Source organism: Osmia bicornis, chromosome 5 (genome assembly GCF_907164935.1).
Source record: "Osmia bicornis bicornis chromosome 5, iOsmBic2.1, whole genome shotgun sequence".
NCBI lineage: Eukaryota > Metazoa > Arthropoda > Insecta > Hymenoptera > Megachilidae > Osmia > Osmia bicornis.
In genome coordinates this window covers 10,208,207-10,227,116 of record NC_060220.1, presented here as the reverse complement: position 1 = coordinate 10,227,116, position 18,910 = coordinate 10,208,207, and the positions used below count along the sequence as shown (strand labels likewise).

General features: G+C 35.3%; 4 protein-coding genes across 8 annotated transcripts; 2 read left to right on the top strand and 2 right to left on the bottom strand.

Moving 5' to 3' along the window:
• Positions 1-1,388: 1,388 nt before the first annotated feature.
• LOC123987838 lies at positions 1,389-5,587 on the top strand. Its single transcript, XM_046285989.1, has 6 exons — positions 1,389-1,614; positions 1,711-3,492; positions 3,601-3,839; positions 3,934-4,534; positions 4,669-5,030; positions 5,261-5,587. The coding sequence occupies exons 1-6, from the start codon at positions 1,389-1,391 to the stop codon at positions 5,585-5,587; spliced, it is 3,537 nt and encodes a 1,178-aa protein (XP_046141945.1).
• A 378-nt stretch (positions 5,588-5,965) lies between these two features.
• Positions 5,966-6,829, bottom strand: LOC123987837. The gene has a single exon (XM_046285988.1). The coding sequence runs from the start codon at positions 6,827-6,829 to the stop codon at positions 5,966-5,968; it is 864 nt and encodes a 287-aa protein (XP_046141944.1).
• Positions 6,830-10,947: 4,118 nt separating this feature from the next.
• On the top strand, positions 10,948-12,299 carry LOC114881805 (small nuclear ribonucleoprotein-associated protein B). Its single transcript, XM_029198685.2, has 3 exons — positions 10,948-11,261; positions 11,464-11,998; positions 12,125-12,299. Exons 1-3 carry the CDS (start codon positions 11,259-11,261, stop codon positions 12,238-12,240), a joined length of 654 nt encoding a protein of 217 aa, XP_029054518.1. The 5' UTR covers positions 10,948-11,258; the 3' UTR covers positions 12,241-12,299.
• A 1,177-nt stretch (positions 12,300-13,476) lies between these two features.
• On the bottom strand, positions 13,477-18,472 carry LOC114881804 (BRCA2-interacting transcriptional repressor EMSY). Of its 5 annotated transcripts, XM_046285709.1 has the most exons (16): positions 18,383-18,472; positions 18,040-18,325; positions 17,824-17,976; positions 17,113-17,287; positions 16,858-17,036; positions 16,588-16,697; positions 16,397-16,513; positions 16,163-16,328; positions 15,844-16,092; positions 15,621-15,764; positions 15,404-15,543; positions 15,196-15,327; positions 14,952-15,125; positions 14,585-14,817; positions 14,088-14,206; positions 13,479-13,942 (listed from the first exon to the last, which is right to left on the bottom strand). In XM_046285709.1, exons 4-15 carry the CDS (start codon positions 17,265-17,267, stop codon positions 14,104-14,106), a joined length of 1,902 nt encoding a protein of 633 aa, XP_046141665.1. In that variant the 5' UTR covers positions 17,268-17,287; positions 17,824-17,976; positions 18,040-18,325; positions 18,383-18,472; the 3' UTR covers positions 13,479-13,942; positions 14,088-14,103. The 5 variants fall into 5 exon arrangements, with proteins under 5 accessions (XP_046141666.1, XP_046141665.1, XP_029054508.1 ...); XM_029198675.2 differs by lacking the exon at positions 17,824-17,976 and having other exon boundaries at positions 13,480-13,942; XM_046285708.1 differs by lacking the exon at positions 17,824-17,976 and having other exon boundaries at positions 13,480-13,942; positions 18,040-18,284; positions 18,383-18,471.
• Positions 18,473-18,910: the final 438 nt, after the last annotated feature.

Genomic DNA, 18,910 nt, shown 5'->3' with positions numbered 1-18,910 from the left:
CATTAAACTCGAATAGCCCGAATGGCGTGATGATGGCGGTTTTCGCTAGATCCTCTGGATTGATTGGTATCTAGTGATAAGCCCACGTTAAATCTAAAGTAGTAAAAACTGTCGTTCCGTCAAGTCTATGTGCGAAATCCTGCACGTGAGGAATTGGATATTTGTCAGGGACTATAATGCTGTTTAGACGCCGCACAGTGGGACAAAACGGCTTTTGGCGATCAAAAATCTATAGCTTCGGTTCTATTGGAGATATTGTAATGAAATTTTGGGAAGTTTTTGCCTATATTATGGTACTTAAGTTGTACCAATATAAATCATATTGAACTACAGGGTGTCAAAAGATTCACGTATAAAGTGTAACGCGTTCAATATCCTTCATTTGTTAGACATATTTTATGTCATTTAACAAAAATTTGACTCAAAACTGTTAATAACTATAATAAAAACGGATTTAATAATTAAAAAATGACAAGCCATGTGTTATTATAATATATTTATTTATATTTATTATGATCTATACAATACAATAGTTTGTATTTTAGTTAATTCGTCGATCAGTCTCTTATTTCGTAAATCAACCAGAAGACCGAAACGCTTGAGAAAATCAGCACCGATAATAGGCTGTTGAACCTTCGCGACAATGAACTCCCACGTGTACGGACGACGCAATCCGAGGTTCAGAGTCAACCTCCGCGATCCGAATGTACTTATCGGAGTGCCATTCGCCGCATAAATTTTAGAGTTAGTAACGGCGGGTTCTCCTCTTACCGATCTGTGCGGCAATACGGAGATATCCGCCCATGTATCAATTAAAAAATATAAGTTACTATTCCTATCCTTAATAGTGTGGGAGTATTGCGTGGAAACAGCGAATTCTGGAAACAGCGAATTCTGGAAACATCGAATTCTGGAAACGTCGATTTCTAGAAGCTGTTCGTCTTTTGTTTTTTCCCGTTGCGCTTTGCACAGCGACAAGCTCGAGTTCAGTGTGCTGTGAGATCTCGGCGGAAAGCTGTGCTGCCGATTGCGTGTCAATTCAAACCCAAATCGTTTTTTTGTTCTTTTCTTTATTTTCGTTTTTTTCGCTTTACTTTATTTTTTTCAATAAATTAATCAATTAATTATAATAAGTGTCGATTAAACTACCCGTTCCCGCCCTAATCCTACAAATTTGGGGGCTCGTCAAAAAAAAAAACTTGTGTGAACTTTGCTGTAAGCTTTTGTGTGAACATTGAGAAACAGTGGGATTAAAACAAGAACAGTGTGTTTAAAAAAAAAAAAAAAAAAAAAAACTGTGGTTGTTAAGCACTAAACATTCTGCTTATCCTGTTTTTTTTTTTAAACAAACCGTGTGACGTGTGGTTTACCATCGTTATTTGTACGCCATGGAGTGTCTAGGGCAAATCGAAGCGATTGAGAAAAAAATAAAATCAGCCTCTGTGCCTGCAATAAAAGCCTTGCACAAATTTATTTATCGCGAAGAGGGAGACCGGAACAATCGTAAAAGGTTACGAAATTTTAAAGGTTTTCCGTTTTCCGCTAATTCGGAAGAATACACAGCGCAATTAGAGTATGCAAGACGTCTGACTACCGGCGATCTCATTTCTAGCTGTAATGTTTTGGGAATCGATTTCACAGGAAGCAAAAAAGAGATAATAACCCGAATGTGCAGTTTGTTAATAGATTTGAACCTATTAGCATAACCAGACGATGAAGAAGAAGAGGAGAGTGAAGAAGAAGACAACGAGGAAACTGCTGACAAAGTAAAAAATGACAGTGGTAGTGAACACGATATCCAAACTGTTTCTGTGCGACCGCAAGGAAAAGACATTAACTTTGCTTTCAACTACAAAGACGTAGAAGATACATTACGTACTTTCGATGGCAGCAATGCATATCCTGTGGAGAAATGGATAGAAGATTTCGAAGAAGCGGCCGAAATATTCCGCTGGACAGACTTACAAAAATTAGTCTTCGCCAAAAGATCCCTATCTGGATTAGCGAAATTGTTCATTCAAAGCGAGCGCGCCGTAAATTCGTGGAATAAACTAAAGGATGCGCTAAAAAAGGAATTCATTTCCAAGTCAAACAGTGCACAAATTCATAAAATGTTATCAGAACGGAAGCTGGCAGTACATGAAAGTGTTCAAGAATACTATCTAACTATGAAGGAATTAGCGTCGAGGGGCTCGGTGGAAGAGGAGGCGCTGATTCAGTACATCGTGGATGGTGTAACAGATGATACACCCAACAAGTTCATCCTATTTGCTGCTACCACCCTGGAGGAGCTGAAGAAGCGTCTGGAAACCTATGAGGAATTACGTAGGAAACACCGAGAGAAAAGTTATTTTTATAAAAAGCCGACGCAAACAAACAAAGAATCTCCTGCTGCAGCTTCGAAATCACCAGGACAACCCGCCAACAGTAAGACAACCATAAGTGAAATTCGTTGTTTCATATGCGGTAAGAAAGGACACCATGCGAACGATTGTAAAGATAAGTCTTTAGGGAGAAAATGTTTCAAATGTCAGTCTCATGGTCATATTGCGTCCGATTGTCCGAGTATTAAAAAAGAAAATTTAGTTACTTCTCCGAAAATAAATAACATTTCTGTTCTTCCTTCAAATAATATGACAAAAGAAATTAAAATTAACAACATTACTTTAAATGCATTAATTGATACGGGAAGTCAACTCACCATAATTCGGGCAAGCTCGGCTGATAAATTGAACGCGCCAGTTTTAAACAAAGTAGATGTTACTTTATCGGGACTAGGAAAACATACGGTTTCCACGTTAGGTTATTTTTCTTCTGTCGTGAACATTGATAATTCTGATTTTCCATGTAATATTTATGTTGTCCCGGATAATGCGATATATTTAGATGTAATAGTAGGCAGAGATATCTTAAGTCAAGCGGAGGTAAAAATCGATCCAAACGGTATCTCTATTCAAAAAATATCGCAAAATATCTTTCTTGCTGAAATCAATGTACAAAACGATACTAATTTAAATATTGAAGAAAGCACGAGCGTTGAACCTCGTCAAAGTATTGAAAAGTTAATTACCGATTATAAACTCGAAAAAACTAAAAGTACAGATGTGGAAATGAAAATCGTGTTGAAAGACGAAACGCCAATTTTCGAGAGACCTAGACGTTTGCCGGTACCAGAACGCGAAATCGTAGATAAACAGGTGGAGGAATGGATCAAGGAAGATATTGTTGAACCCTGCGCATCCGACTTTTGTAACCAAGTAGTTGTAGTAAAAAAAAAAGATGGTTCGCCAAGAGTGTGCATAGATTATAGAAAGATCAACAAGGTAATAGTGAAGGATAGATACCCGCTACCACTAATAGAGGACCAGCTTGATAAATTGCATGATGCCAAAATTTTCACGACGCTCGATATGAAAAACGGTTTAAGAATGTTAACGGTTAAAAATGTAGAGGAAGGTAGCAGAAAATACACATCTTTTGTCACACATAAAGGTCAGTTTCAATTCAAAAAAGTTCCTTTTGGCCTATGTAATTCTCCCGCGGTTTTCCAACGTTTCGTTAATCATGTTTTTAGGAAATTAATAAACGACGGAATCGTAGTGCCATATATTGACGATTTTATCATTCCTGCTGAAAACGAAGACATAGCGTTTTCAAGATTAAAATTAGTACTGGATGCAGCTAAAGAATTCGGATTAGAATTAAATCTTAAAAAGTGTGCCTTTTTGAAACTAGAAGTAGAATTTTTAGGGCACGTAATAAAAAGTGGCCGTATATATCCTTCATTATCCAAAACACAAGCGGTAATTAAATTCCCAGAACCAAAAACCGTAAAAGAGGTACGAAGCTTTCTCGGACTTGCTGAATATTTTCGCAAGTTTATTTTTAATTTTGCAATAATAGCTAAACCCTTAAGTGATATGCTTAAAAAAGAGACTATTTGCCGTTGAAACGCTTAAAGCTTGTTTGTCGCGAGGCCCAGTTTTAAATATTTATAATCCGAAATATGAAACGGAGTTACACACTGATGCAAGTAGCAAAGGTTACGGTGCCATTTTATTACAAAAATCTTTAGATGACAATCAATTACATCCGGTGTATTATTTCAGTAAAAAGACAAGCGAAGCAGAAAAGAAATATTCTAGTTATGAATTAGAAGTATTAGCCGTAATAGAAGCGTTAAAAAGACTGCGTGTTTATCTTCTAGGAATTAAATTTAAAATCGTAACTGATTGTCAAGCATTCGAGAAAACAATGAGTAAAAGAGACATTGCAACAAAGATAGCGAGGTGGGCCTTATTACTCCAAGAATATGACTATACAATCGAGCATAAGCCTGGCGTCAGAATGAAACACGTAGATGCTTTAAGTAGACATCCGATTATGTTTACCGAGGTATGCGGTATTGCGATACATATTAAACGAGCGCAGGATAAAGACGAATCTATTAAAGTAATCAAAGATTTGTTAAAAGAAAAACCATACGAAGACTATTTTGTTAAAAACGATATTTTATATAAATTCTCGGAAGGTCGTGAGTTATTAGTCGTACCTGAAAATATGCAAACGGAATTAATTAAACAGGCGCAATAAAACAAAATTACTATATTCCGAAACTTCAACAAAAGATTAAAGATTATATTTCGAGTTGTATTCCATGTATTTTAGTAAATAAGAAAGCTGGCAAACAAGAAGGATATTTGCACCCTTTGTTTAAAGGAGAAGTTCCGTTGCAAACGTACCATCTTGATCATTTAGGACCGTTACAGTCTACGAGCAAGAAATATTCTTATATTCTAGCTGTTATCGATAGTTTTACGAAATTTGTATGGTTATATTCTACTAAGTCGACAACATCCGCGGAAGTAATTGTTAAGCTAGAAATTCAAAAAACTACTTTCGGAAGCCCGGCGCATATCATTACAGATAAATGTACAGCGTTCACCTCCAAGGAGTTTACAGACTATTGCGATACAGAAAATATTAAACTGTCAACTATTACTACAGGGTTACCACGCGCTAATGGACAGGTAGAAAGATTAAATCGCACAATTATCCCTGTTTTTTCCAAATTAACTCTAGATGATCCTACTAAGTGGTATAAATTTATAAACGACATCCAAAGAATAATAAACAATACCTACCAAAGAAGTATAAACACGACACCATTCGAACTCCTCTTAGGAACAAAAATGAAAGGGAAAACAGATATTATGTTAAAGGAATTAATCGAAATTGAACTTGTTAATAATTTTAATAGCGACAGAGAAAACTACGGCAAGAAGCGAAAAAGCAAATTCTTAAAGTGCAAAACGAAAACAAAAAGACATATAATCTGCGTAGAAAATCAGCGAATGCGTATAAAATAGGTGATTTAGTTGCTATTAAGCGTACACAGGTTCAACCAGGTAGTAAATTGAAACCGAAATATTTGGGACCCTATCGAATTATCAAAGTAAAAGATAGTAACACCTATGACGTAACTAAAGAGGGGTATTGCGATGGCCCAAAGACAACGACCACCTGTGCAGAATATGTAAAGCCATGGGTACTAAATAGTTTATCATCCGGGGCGGATGAAGGGTAGGATGGCCGAGTTGTGGGAGTATTGCGTGGAAACAGCGAATTCTGGAAACATCGAATTCTGGAAACGTCGATTTCTAGAAGCTGTTCGTCTTTTGTTTTTTCCCGTTGCGCTTTGCACAGCGACAAGCTCGAGTTCAGTGTGCTGTGAGATCTCGGCGGAAAGCTGTGCTGCCGATTGCGTGTCAATTCAAACCCAAATCGTTTTTTTGTTCTTTTCTTTATTTTCGTTTTTTCGCTTTACTTTATTTTTTTCAATAAATTAATCAATTAATTATAATAAGTGTCGATTAAACTACCCGTTCCCGCCCTAATCCTACAATAGTGAGACGGCAGTTCTCGTCGCGACCATCCGACGCCATCTCGATCCGGGGTTGCGCAATCAGTTTCCCTGCGTGGCAGGGTTAGCCGAAGCTCCAGTAGGCGGTGGACCTGGCCATCCACAAGGAATGACGCATCGATGGGCCCTCTCAGCGAACCTCCGGTGGTAGAAACAATAGTTGTTTCCTTCGCGTGAAGTTGACCGACTTCCAGATCGCCCCCTTCCAGGGCTACCGCGTGACCGCCATCTTGGCTGGGACCTATAGGGTTGGCGGGACTGTCGCGTAGTGAGCGTCTCCACCATCGAGACTAACTTCTCCATCTTAGCCTCCAGCGCCTCTATCCTGGTGGACGGTGGTGGAATCACAGGGGTTGACGCTTCAATGGCCGCCACCCTTGGCACAAACATCTCTGCAATCTTATCAGCTAGGAGCGCTAGCCGTTGCAGATCCGCCGTATCGCTAATAGCGAGAACAGTTCTCATGCTCTCCGGTAATTGCTCCAAAAAGAGCGTACGCAGAACGTTTTCTCCGACTTGCCCACCAGCCAGATTTCTAAGTCTCTGCAAACAATGCGAGGGTTTCTCGTCCACCACTTCACTTCCTCGCAGCAGCTTCCTCAATTTAGTCTCGTGGGACTCATCAAATGCTTCGATGATCCGTTTCTTTATTTCCTCGTATTTACCACGCGATGGAGAGATCAATACGCCCATGATGAAGGGCAGTACAGTGTGGTCCAAATTCTTCACCACGTAACGGCACTTCGTATCGTCGCTGGTTATTCGCGCCAGATCAAAGGTCATCTCCACTGTAATGAACCATGCAGCCGGATTCTCCTTCCAAAACGGCGGTAGCCGTCGTAAGGTAGCTGAGTTAATGGATGCCTCAGGAGCGGGCTCATTTACCGTTTCATTTCGGTCCGCCATCTTGTCTTGCTGTCCGTCCTCTCGCGTGGGTGAATGTTCTAGCGGCATTTACTGTTTTTTTTTTTTTTGCTTTGATTTCACGCGCTCAATAACGGTTGCACTACGACGATCACGTCGGGGTCACCAATTGTAGGAATAAGTGATTCCTTAGGAGTTAGGGTTCCTACTTTATCACTTGATGGAAAACTAGCTCACCACCGTTTTTCATATAGGATTTTATTAATTGACAATTGTTATAAATTTGTAACTACGATGTACATTTAACTGGTCCTAATGCACTTGACACAGCTTAGAACGCCCAACAACGCATTTCAATTCTCTGATGAAAACACCCACGCACGGAATACAAGATTTCTCAAACACAAAGCTACCGCTTCAAACGTCTCCACGAGAATGGAATAACTTCCATCCGGAACGGGAAAACGACGCTTTTCCCGGAAGTAGATGTCGCGGTAAATTTATCGGAAGTGTACGCTTCGGCGAGACGGTCGACCATCAGCAGAGGTCGCCACAAGGCTGCCGATTTGGAATCGGAGTCAGAATCAAGCGTTAGCTTGAGTACGTCACTCAAACTGTGCTGCGAAGGCAATCGAAAAAGGCAACACCGCCCGAACGCTGAGTGAGACGCACTACAGTCATGCTGTCCTTCTCTCATTCTGAATGTTGAGATTGTCCTTTTTCGCTAAGATTTGACTGCCGCCCTCCTGGATTTTTCACAGCGCCCCATTCAAACTATATCGTGTTTGGTATCATTTTAATCAGAAAAATTTCACCAATGCGCTAGTAAAAGTTTCAGTAAAAAAAAGTCAAAAATAAAAAAGGTTTATAATTGAATTAGGATTAGTCACACCGATACGTTTCGGCTCTTTCCTTTGAACATTGGACTCTCTTTCTCTCCTCCACTGTCTGTCCCTTTTTACGTTCAAGCTTGGCTGGTCGTCGCATGTAATCCGAGATTCGACACCTTGGCTGGATGTATGCAACGTCTGGTTCCCTGTCTCTGTTGCATATATGTATTCAGCTTTTACTGGATAGACACAAGGTCCCTCCATTTATTAGTTCTAATAGTACCATAGTACTTTTTTATGCAGAATGTTTCAAGGAGTTGACACAAGTAAAAAAAAATGCAATTCCACTTAAATAAAAAATGGATTTGCATTTTTTGAGTGCATCGTTGCATTCACGAAGAAAATGAAATCACAGAAAAATAGACATTATCATACCATTGAACTTTTACATAAACAGCTTTTTCCTATCTCTTACCAAATTCAAGATATAACCCGTCCCAATTGCATGACGTATTTATTAATTAAACAACATTTATTTAAAAAAGTTAATAACTTTTCCAAAAATTATTCTCAGATAGCACGTTCCTTCGGTTCTTCAGAGTAGGCATATATTTTTCAGCAGCGAGAGATGCTACGGTGCGCTATGTAAAATCCACGCGTTTGGTCAGTCAGAATTTACCGGAGCGGGACAATTATATCATTTAGGTAGAAAGAAGGATAGCATGATCACCCTACATCTCACTCTAATCACGCGCCAATGTTTCGCTTTCGTTCTTCAGGCGGATCGTCGCGATGCCTCTGGCGAGATGAGCGTTTGAATGTGTTTGTAAAAATACTTGAAGCACTGTTGCCTTCCTAGATCGTGTTGCGCGCACGCTAGCTGAGAATTAAACCTTTCAAGTTCGTAACAGGCCACGCAAGTGGCTCCACCAGGCCCAACGAAAAAACTGCTGTAATACCGACGTCCCGAATCGGTGACGTCACGTGCCGTGTCTACCCCGAGTAGCATGCTATTTTACGTCACTTTTCGCATACACTTAAATGACACACGGATGCTACGACAGCTATGATGCTACATGACCTAAGAAATGTATGAATGATCTAACTTCTTCAGCCAAATATTATATATGTATACATTTCTTGTAATATAACATAACCAAGGGAAGAATATTCCTACAATTCGAATGCCTAAAGTTAGTTTTCTTTTAATAATTTGTCTCGATGTTGTACTCCGAATTCCTACAAATCGAATGCCGGTTACTTTATTCATCTAAAGGAAATTGTGAATGTACCCATGTACTTCGTCAGAACACAGGATAAGGAATAGGGGAATAAATAACAACAACATAAGTAGCGGAAAATATTATATAACAATAAAACAGTGAATCTATGGTTGCTGCAAATTGTTTGCATTTGTCGCGTCCAACGACACATCGAAAGCGACCAATTCCGTGGACTGATGCAAACAATTTCATCGCTGTCCGATGAACACGGTACATTTTAGTCACCCGCAATAATCTATGTTCGCGAGCCCATGCAACAGCCGCTTCTGTCAACTGAGGCAAATTGGTAAAATTCCATTTAATATTTTGCATGATAATGGAAAACTTTAGGAAAAGACGAGAATTGCGAGGTACAGGCGGAGAAACAATGCAAGCTACAGGTAGTAAAACAAAACACGTGAAAAATGTAACAAAAGACATTTTATTAAAATGTTGGTTGGATCCGGGAAAATGGAGCACCCTCCGATCAAGCTGATTTTTTTTACCATAGATAGCCCTTGAGATGAGGATTCCAACGGTGGTCATCCATGTCTTAAATCCCACCCGTCGCCCCGGTAGAGGTCCAAAACTAAAATCGCTCAAAAAATGGTTACTGCACCGATCTCGGTGAGTACATAAAAAATATTTTTTAAAAAAATTTTCTTTCATTTTTTTTCTCACTTTTGTTTTTTCATTTTCTTTATATTTTTGGTTAGGTTATAATAAATGGGGAGGGGGTGCAGGGGGAGGCGGTGCAGGGGGAGGGGCTTCGCCCACGCTTTTGTTTAAAGTTAAATTTAAATTTGTTTACATTTAAACAAATCGACGATGGTATGTTGACGCACACGTCACCACAGACGCATAGGTATACGCGTATATTTATTTCTTCATTTTTTTCAAATTTTTTTCCATTTTTAAAAAATATTTTTTATGTACTCACCGAGATCGCTGCAGAAACCACTTTTTGAGCGATTTTAGTTTTTGGCCTCTACTGGGGCGACGGGTGGGAGTTAAGAGATGGGATGGCCACCGTTGGAATCCCCATCTCAAGGGCTATCTATGGTAAAAAAATCAGCTTGATCGGAGGGTGCCCCATTTTCCCGAATTCAACCAAAATGTTCGCCTAAACGGCCGCTACTCATGTAATTCTGTTTTACTGACGGCGACTCCACTCATTGGACGACAACAGGCTACAAGTCAATATGGCGTCGAAATAACCCGTGATATACGATAAAAACGCTCACTTTTACACACGTATAACTTCTGACCCGATGGATTCCGCGCCTTAAAATTAGGATTTTTAGATTCTACTCGTTAAATACTTCAAGAAGATAAAAAAAAGGCCATCACTTTTGGGCCCCTGAGGTCAAATTTAGCCAAAATTTAATATATTTCCATTACTGTAGATATACTGTTGTAATTTCTTCCCTTCCATTATTTTTATTTTTCAAAGTTTTGAATAAGTAAGACCATGCACCACAGCCGACTCTATATAGTACTAGCCGTGCTGAAGTAAAAATGGCAACACCGCGGAAGTCCGGTCTGAATATATCAACACCTACCCTACTCTATCTGCCTCCCAGATTCCCAGACTCCCAGCCAATCAACGCCCTCAGACTCCCGACTACTTTCTAGACTTCTTCACATAACCTCTTTGGTTTCGTTCCAATAATTTCGCTTGTTTCAAGGTTTTTATTAACTTATATACACGTTTATCAATTCTTAAATGTTTCAATTTGATCCAAAGATGGTTTCATTTTGCTTCATACCTAAATTTTCTTGAAACCACTGTAAATATTTCAAATATCATGCTTCACAACACCAAACTACTTCGAGAGTACACAAAATATATATCACATTTATAACAGTTTTATACTACCACATCACTTCTACTTGCCATAGTTGCAACGTGTATGTATTGTTTATACATAATTAATACAAAATAGTGTATATTACTACATACAGCTTTTAATTGAAAAAGCCGTTAATTACAATTCCTAGCGCAAGACTCTGTTTTTGAAAATAGGACTCCCGATTGTCACGTGAGCGGTGTTGCCACGTTGTTCAGCATGGCTAGTACTAGAGTCGGCTGTGCATGCACACATGTATAGGGACCACGTGCTTGCGTGTGTATCTCACCGATATCATTTATATGGGTCGTAGCGACACCAGCGATCCTGAAATTCGCGGAGCGTACTAATTTTCGTTACAGCATGAAATACGGGAGTTTGGAGTTTGGTGGGCCTGAGAAAGGTTGTATTGTTGGAACGAATAGTTTGATGTAGCCGGTAACAATTAATATTTTATTGCCCTTAGTTACTGATGAAATAGTAAAAAATAATTTCTTTCTAATTTTTTACCGTAAACAAACCCATCAAAATGGTAAGTGTAAAACAATAATATGAACGTTATAATTTTTAAATGTTTGAGGAAAGTTAACGTAACCTCAACTATAAGTGTAATCATAATTTAATGAACGTTAAATGAAGTAAGAGATCATTATTTCGTTTTAAAAAAGGGCAATATTTTTTTTTTTATTTTTAAAATTGGTTTTGTAAATTAAAATAACATTTGTTATTTCCAGACTATCGGCAAAAACAATAAAATGCTGCAGCATATCAATTATAGAATTAGGATTATTTTGCAAGATTCTAGAACATTTATAGGCACGTTCAAGGCCTTTGACAAACATATGAATCTGATACTTGGAGATTGCGAGGAGTTCCGTAAGATTAAACCAAAGAATACAAAACAACCGGAAAGAGAAGATAAACGTGTGCTGGGCTTTGTTCTGTTAAGAGGAGAAAATATCGTATCTTTAACTGTAGAAGGTCCTCCACCTCCAGAAGAAGGATTACCTAGAGTACCTATTCCTGGTGCTGCACCAGGACCTGGTATGGGAAGAGCCGCAGGCCGTGGTATGCCTGCTAATGTCGCTGGAGTACCTGCTGGTTTGCAAGGACCTGTTAGAGGTGTTGGTGGTCCATCGCAACAAATCATGACACCAGGAGGTAGAGGTCAAGTTTCTGCTCCACCACAAATGCATCCGGGTGGTCCTCCACGTATGCCAGTTGGAGGTCCTCCACCTGGGATGATGGGTCCACCACCAGGAATGATGGGTAACATTTAACATTTGTTGTTCCAGAGAATAACATAATTCTCTAACAATAACTTTTTATCTAAGAAATAACATTTCTATTTTAAGTCATTTATACAGAAACTGTAACTGTTGTGTTTAATTATAGGTATGCCACCAGGAATGCCACCAATGGGACGTGGAGGTCCACCAATGGGACCACCAGGAATGAGAGGTCCACCTCCTGGCATGATGCGTGGTGGACCACCACCTCGTCCGTACTAATAACTCTTAAACTATTATATTACTGTATCTGGTAACAATAAAAAACACTGTTGTAATAATATTTTTTCATTAATGTACAGTCTATTATGAATTATACGTAAATTGTCTAAAATAGATACTAGTAACAAAAACAATATATTTTTTATACAAATAAACGTACAAGGAAAAGTTGAAAAACGTAATAAAATTTTACAATTTATGAAATAATTACCATAATTAGGTACCATAGTTCGCGAGTTATAAGAAATTACGCTATTAATGTTGCAGTTTTTTTAAATTTGTATTTTTAACTGCCATCCTATAATTATATACAGATAAATACATGAAAACTGATATTCAGTATAAATGGTAATGCATTCAGCCATCCCTTTTTCATTTTATTTTCAATTGCTTCGAAATTGTAAAAACTGTTGTTTTGAATCAATTTAATAAAATGATCGAATTATGTTATTTTTACTGATGAAATAGCTGAGTTATAAAATTATGTACAAGAACATAAGTACAAAAGGAAATTAGTATTGTTGAGCAGTTCATTATTTAGAAGATCATCACTAACTTTCTTTTAAAGAAACAACAATTTGTCTTGTGCCAAACAAAAAAGAAAACAGTTTTTGACTACCTCAAAATTTTTCTTTATAAATATCAGATTAACCTAAATACAGTTGTAATTTGCATACATTTTAATTTTATTTATTATTCTAATTAGTTTGTAGTAGTTTCTTTACTTATCATATAAACAAACTCTAGATTATTTTTCATACATATATTACTTTAATAATGCAGTTTGGACTATAAAACTGAATTTTTTCATCTCTTATTAAATATAAAAAGTACATCATTACTGTAACAATATAAAAGATAGTTTTCATAGTTAAACAAAAGAATCTGAAGAATAAAAGCTTAAAATATATACATACATATATCAACATAATTTTACATTAATAAACGATATTTCAAAGCACTAGAAGGGTAATACAATAAATATGAATACATTTCTCTACTAATAGTATTTTAAAAAAATATATAGTTTATTGATATTTGTACGATGTGAAAGGAACAATGTTTGAGATTATTCCTCGTTTCGTTTACTATTTCCATAATCCTAATTATGTTGATATTATTTAACATAAATTAATTTGTAAATAGATTTATTAATTTCCATTTATAAACTCAACAATATTTACAAAGAAAAATATCAACGTTATAAATATTATGAAAAACATTAATAGAAAAGTTATACTTTTCTTTATTAAAAGAAATTATAATTCAGCTTTTTCTGAAAATTTAATAAAATGCTATTCACATCAGTATATTCTTTGACCACTGAGTTATCTGTAATTTATACATTTGGCACATGTCACATAAAAATTTATTATGTATTTGAATAAGTCATTAAATTGAGTTAACAAAGTACCGATTTTCTTGAAGACTGTAGTTTATAAAAAAAAAGATACACAGAAATATGCGTCTATGTAAATAATGATATATTCAGTTTTTCTGTGAAATTGTTCTTTTTTCTTTAATAATATACATCACACAAATTTTTGCTATAAATTATTACAATTTTTAATTGCATCATGATTATGTACTAAATATTTGAAGTTTATGAAATTAATAACTGTTTAATTACAGTTTTAATATTATGTCCCGTTCTTTAATTGGAAGTATCATTAAATAAAAGTTTTTAGACAAAGTGTAGAAGCTGTAATTGTTGAAAATAATTTAAACTATATAATAAGCCCTACAAATCACTTAGATTATAACAAAGTATGAATAATACTTGATAATATAAGCGAACAAAATAATACTAATAATGAAAGTTATTAAATAGAATTTCATTAATTTACCTTATGTATTTACATATTACTTTGAATTTGAAAGTATTTGTTTACTTTTTGAACATTTTATAGGATCCACAGAATTCTTTAAACAAAAAATTTGCGTTTGCATATATATTTTTACTTTCCTTAAAGAGAAAAATATTAATTAATTGTAGGAGTAATGATAAAAAAATAGTTTAAAAAATAAAAAATAAATGTTATAGTCAAAAATAAAATAATTCTCATTTTATTTTTAAATTATTCATAAAAGTCTTTTTAATTATGCATGCGTTCAATTGTATTCGTTAATGTCGTACAAAATTTACACCGTTTTATTCTATTCAAGAAGCTTAAGTTTTCGAATATATTTCAATTTGCAAAATATTTTGCACATAAAACATATTATTAATTTACAATGAACAATTTACAAAAGGTTTTTCAAAGTAATTATAAAGTTAGTTATTGGTATTACATGCACTTCTTAATAACAATTTTCTAATACATTTCCATAGTTTCAAACTGACCTGTGTTTTTCATCTTTAACAGTAGTAATTACAGCATCGGTTTTTACAACTAATTCTTTATCCTGTACATGTAAATCACTGTTACTTGGTTCTTTCGAAAGACGAGCATTTGTATTTTGTATCACAGTCTTAGATTCAGAGGTAAGAACGTTAGATGATTCAAAGAGATGAGATAATGTCTTATTTTTTTCTAAAACATCCTGTCGAAGATTGAACATAATGGTATTACCAGACTGAAAAGTAGAAAAACCGCGATCAATTTTCTGCTAAATATCATCGTAGTAGTCAAGGATTTATTGCATATTAAAATTTTAATAATAAAACTTTTTTAGAAGTAACTATCGTGATAAAAGTAAGCAATCATTACCTTTATATTGGATGTTACAGATTCTGTATGAGATGAATTTGTTGTAGATAACATAGTCACAGCTTGATCTCCGTTATTTAATGTAATATGACGTGGTAGCACACTAATGGAGGCATTGTGTTGATTTGTGACACATAAACTCTTTCCACCCATTATCATGGTTCCCAATACTTCCTATAATGTGCATAATGCTTTTTAATTTAAAATATAAAATTGTTATTTTACAAATTTTATATCTGCGTACCTTGCCAGCATGAGAAAGAGTTACACCTTTGGTTTGACCCTTTTGTATAACGATCACGTTTGTTTTAGAACCTAATTTCGCGTCAGGATGGTGAGCTATATTTACAGTTGTATTAGAGTTTAATGTAACACCCTAAAACATTATAAATATTATATTTTCAGACAAAATGTTAATAAAACTTTTTTTGGTTGTACATATAAAGTTATACCATTTTGGCAGTGGTTTGATTACTGAGTGTCGTAGGTAACTTTTTACAAGTCAGTGTTGTTACTTGCTTCGCTTGGGGTGGTCCTGGTCCATTGGAAACAGTTGTAACAGGACATACAGCCATAAGTTGATGTGGATTATCTAAAAATGTTTTTAAAAAATGAACGAATATAGCACGGCTTTTAAGATAATTTACAGTTGAATAGAAGTTTTATTACTTGATGTAATAGCCTTAGTTATGGGAGGTTTTACGTTAGAATGTATCACTGGTATAATACGCTTTGTATGGCTAACAACTGAATTTGAATTATCAGCGTTCAATGTCTTTTGTAAATTATGAGATATGGATGATACTTTAGAACCTAGAACAATGCAGAAAATTCGAAACAATGAATTATGATCAAAATTCTATTGTGTTTCTTCAGAATATTATATTCATACTTAAACTATCCTGGTTTGATGAATCCTGAATATCAGATTGTGAATTATTTTCTGATGTACATGATACGTTATTAGACATTAAAATTGCAGATCCAATTTTTGTATTAAGCTTATTCTGGGTTGTAATTATTCTTCCTTTAGTTTTCGTAATATTCGTTGTACCTACTGGGATTACTGCATTCACAAGATTGCCAGATGCTTTTTCTGAACGACCACTGGCATTTTCTTGTACTGTTGACTCTTTACAATCTGGTTTTAAAGTAAATAATTTAGATTTTTTTTAAATATATCATAAATACATGATAATAAAGATAATAACCTGTAACATTTTCTCCGCAATTAATATTAAGTGGTATTATCGTGACATTTTGATGCTGTAATGAATTTGTTGGTATTCGTGATAAATGAATAGTATTTTCAAGCGATCCTTTTTCAGCAGTACCATGATTCAAAGTTCCTACCGAACTTGAAGACACTACTAGAACCTATATCATACGGTGTTTATAAATACTATGTTAATTACAAATAAAATTCTTAATCTTTGCTCAAGTACCTTGCTTGGAAGTGATTGCAAAGGAGAAGAAGGTTTACGTTTTTCAGAAACACTACATTTTTCACTGACCTCAAAAGTATTACTTTCATTATTTACATCTTTATCCTTATTTAATTCCTACAATGTATTAAATGAGATAAGATAACTGAACATATCTTCATATTATGCAGCAAACAAGCAAATGGTTTTACCTCGTTTACTACATTTTCATTACTTAATTTATCTTTGTTAAGCAAAAACTCAGAATTGCTAAGCAATTTTTCTTGTACTTTTATCTTCACTGGAGATTCACTTCTAATATCTAGTAAAATGAACATATTTCAAAATTAGTCTTTGTTCCTTGAATTAATGCGAGGGGAAAGCCCCTTACAGTTAGTAACTTACAGTTCTACAATCATACACCATTTTACATAGACTAAAACCACACATTTACCAAAATAGATAATATTTTTCCTTAAAACCTTTTGCATCCTCCATTTTTTCGTGAACAGGAAGGTTCCTTTTGTTTGCCGCTGATGTTGCAAGGGCCAAGCTGTTTGCTAATGTTGTAAAAGCAGATCGAGCTTTTAACCTTGGTAAAAGTGGAATAACACGACGCCCTTCGATAGTCCAATCTGTACCAGTATTTGGACCATTTAACCTATATTAGAAATTGAATAAAATTTAAAATTTGAATAAAAAAAAATTATGATATAATTTGGTTAATAACTATTTACTGTTCAGCTATTGTTGCTAGCTTTTCATCGTTAACAGCTCTCCGCACTTCAGCACGATGTCTTTCATTAGAAATATGTAAAACTTTAGCGAGTTCTTGTAATAATTTTTGTTTCTCATTAGTGAAAGGACCTTGAGCACGTAACACAGACACCATACTTCCATAAGCATCTAACTCTGTACATAAAAAAATTATTTTGGTTGCATAAATCATATGATAGTTATAATACATAACATGTACATTTCATATACAATTAACTTTTATCGAATCTTGTGATAATGTTTAAAACTTTTATAAAATTCATTAAATTTATTGTTTTGCCTACTTCTTTTACTATTCTAGGTATAAAATTAGATAATTTAGTTTATACGCAAATTTTATGTTCAAAGTTTAATTAATAAAAAATCAACTATTTCTACTCTATTTTAATATTTCTAATGAAATAACAAAAAAATATTTAAATAACTATTGATTTTTATTTTCATATTGCAATTATTATGATATAATAAAAAAAATAGTTAATTCGATATGATACAACATAATGCGTAACGCGGTTGTGCTCACAGGATAAAATGAATAAATTAAAATAACAGTATTTTCCGATAACAACAAAGATGTCATTAAGTATAAGAAAACTATTTAGAATGTTTTAGTTATATTTAATAACACATAAGTACATTTTTATACAGCGCTAATAATTATTAATATGTACAATCATAAATAATGATGATAATCGAATACTGTTCTTCAGCTGATCTTTCCATTTTCTATTTCTCAATGATATAAATCACGCGTATTATAATATATTCAATGCGTGCTTTATAATTAAAATTATACTTCCAATGTGTATAACTCTATTTTGCGACTGTAAAGAATTATACATTACTAACGCAAAAAAAAACAACAATTAATTGAAACATAACCTTACCTAAACATCGTAAACATTTTCTGCATTCATCGCGGGTCATCGTTTCATGCCTCATCGACCACATGATTGCATGATTCAATCGTTATAATAAATACGATAAAATTTCATCACTATTCGTACGCTCTGCCCACATTTTCGACGTTTCGTTGACAGTATGGTAAGTTGATGTAGTTGCCGTGTTGCCGTATAATTACTTTTAGTCACTTTTACCGTAACTGTTTTTTTCTTGTGCACTGTTGGTATCACTACCAGCAAAATCAACAATAGTTGGCTAACTTGAGTTACACTATAAGCAAAGAGTAAGTAAACAAGAAGTGCACTGACAAGGAAACTAAGTACTTACATATGTATGTACTTGTAGAGAGAGGCAAAGTGATACAACCCACTGAATGTCCATTCGATAATCTTCGTTCTCGGTCGTGAACGCTCAAGCAATTGGTATGTATATATAGTATTTTTCACGAGAGAGTAGTATCATTTCGCGCAGTTCGACTGAGCTCAGAAAGTTCCCCCACCAGTAGCGCTACTCCACCATGATTTACTTCCCATTGCATCCGCCTTATACACGGTAGACAAAATATACTAATATAGGAACGGAACAGCTTATCAAAGGACAAAGGTAGTGAATAATTCACAAGTTTATGATCACCGGATATACTTTCTGCCCAGCGTGGCTTACGCCATACATACAACCCAGCCCTATCCGACTCTTAAGCCGGGTATCCACCGGTATCAAACGCCCGTATCGTATCACCGTTCCGAACCCTTATGAACAGGCAGGCGTTGCCTTGTTGCATGCAACGGCGTGCTGCGGCTCGGACAACATTTCTTCGTTTCTTGATAGAAACGGTTAGGCAATAGGACTGGGCCA

Excerpts from the sequence above, each read along its gene's own strand:
- LOC123987838 (XM_046285989.1), top strand. The coding sequence starts at position 1,389 with ATGGAGTGTCTAGGGCAAATCGAAGCGATTGAGAAAAAAATAAAATCA. Across the intron at positions 3,840-3,933 it reads AACCAAAAACCGTAAAAGAG|AGACTATTTGCCGTTGAAAC; the intron begins GTACGAAGCTTT and ends TGCTTAAAAAAG. Across the intron at positions 5,031-5,260 it reads TACCACGCGCTAATGGACAG|CGACAGAGAAAACTACGGCA; the intron begins GTAGAAAGATTA and ends TAATTTTAATAG.
- LOC123987837 (XM_046285988.1), bottom strand. The coding sequence starts at position 6,829 with ATGGCGGACCGAAATGAAACGGTAAATGAGCCCGCTCCTGAGGCATCC.
- LOC114881805 (XM_029198685.2), top strand. Across the intron at positions 11,999-12,124 it reads TCCACCACCAGGAATGATGG|GTATGCCACCAGGAATGCCA; the intron begins GTAACATTTAAC and ends GTTTAATTATAG.
- LOC114881804 (XM_029198675.2), bottom strand. The coding sequence starts at position 18,103 with ATGTGGTCGATGAGGCATGAAACGATGACCCGCGATGAATGCAGAAAA. Across the intron at positions 17,037-17,112 it reads CTAGCAACAATAGCTGAACA|GTTAAATGGTCCAAATACTG; the intron begins GTAAATAGTTAT and ends TTTCTAATATAG. Across the intron at positions 15,126-15,195 it reads CTCTTTCTCATGCTGGCAAG|GAAGTATTGGGAACCATGAT; the intron begins GTACGCAGATAT and ends TGCACATTATAG.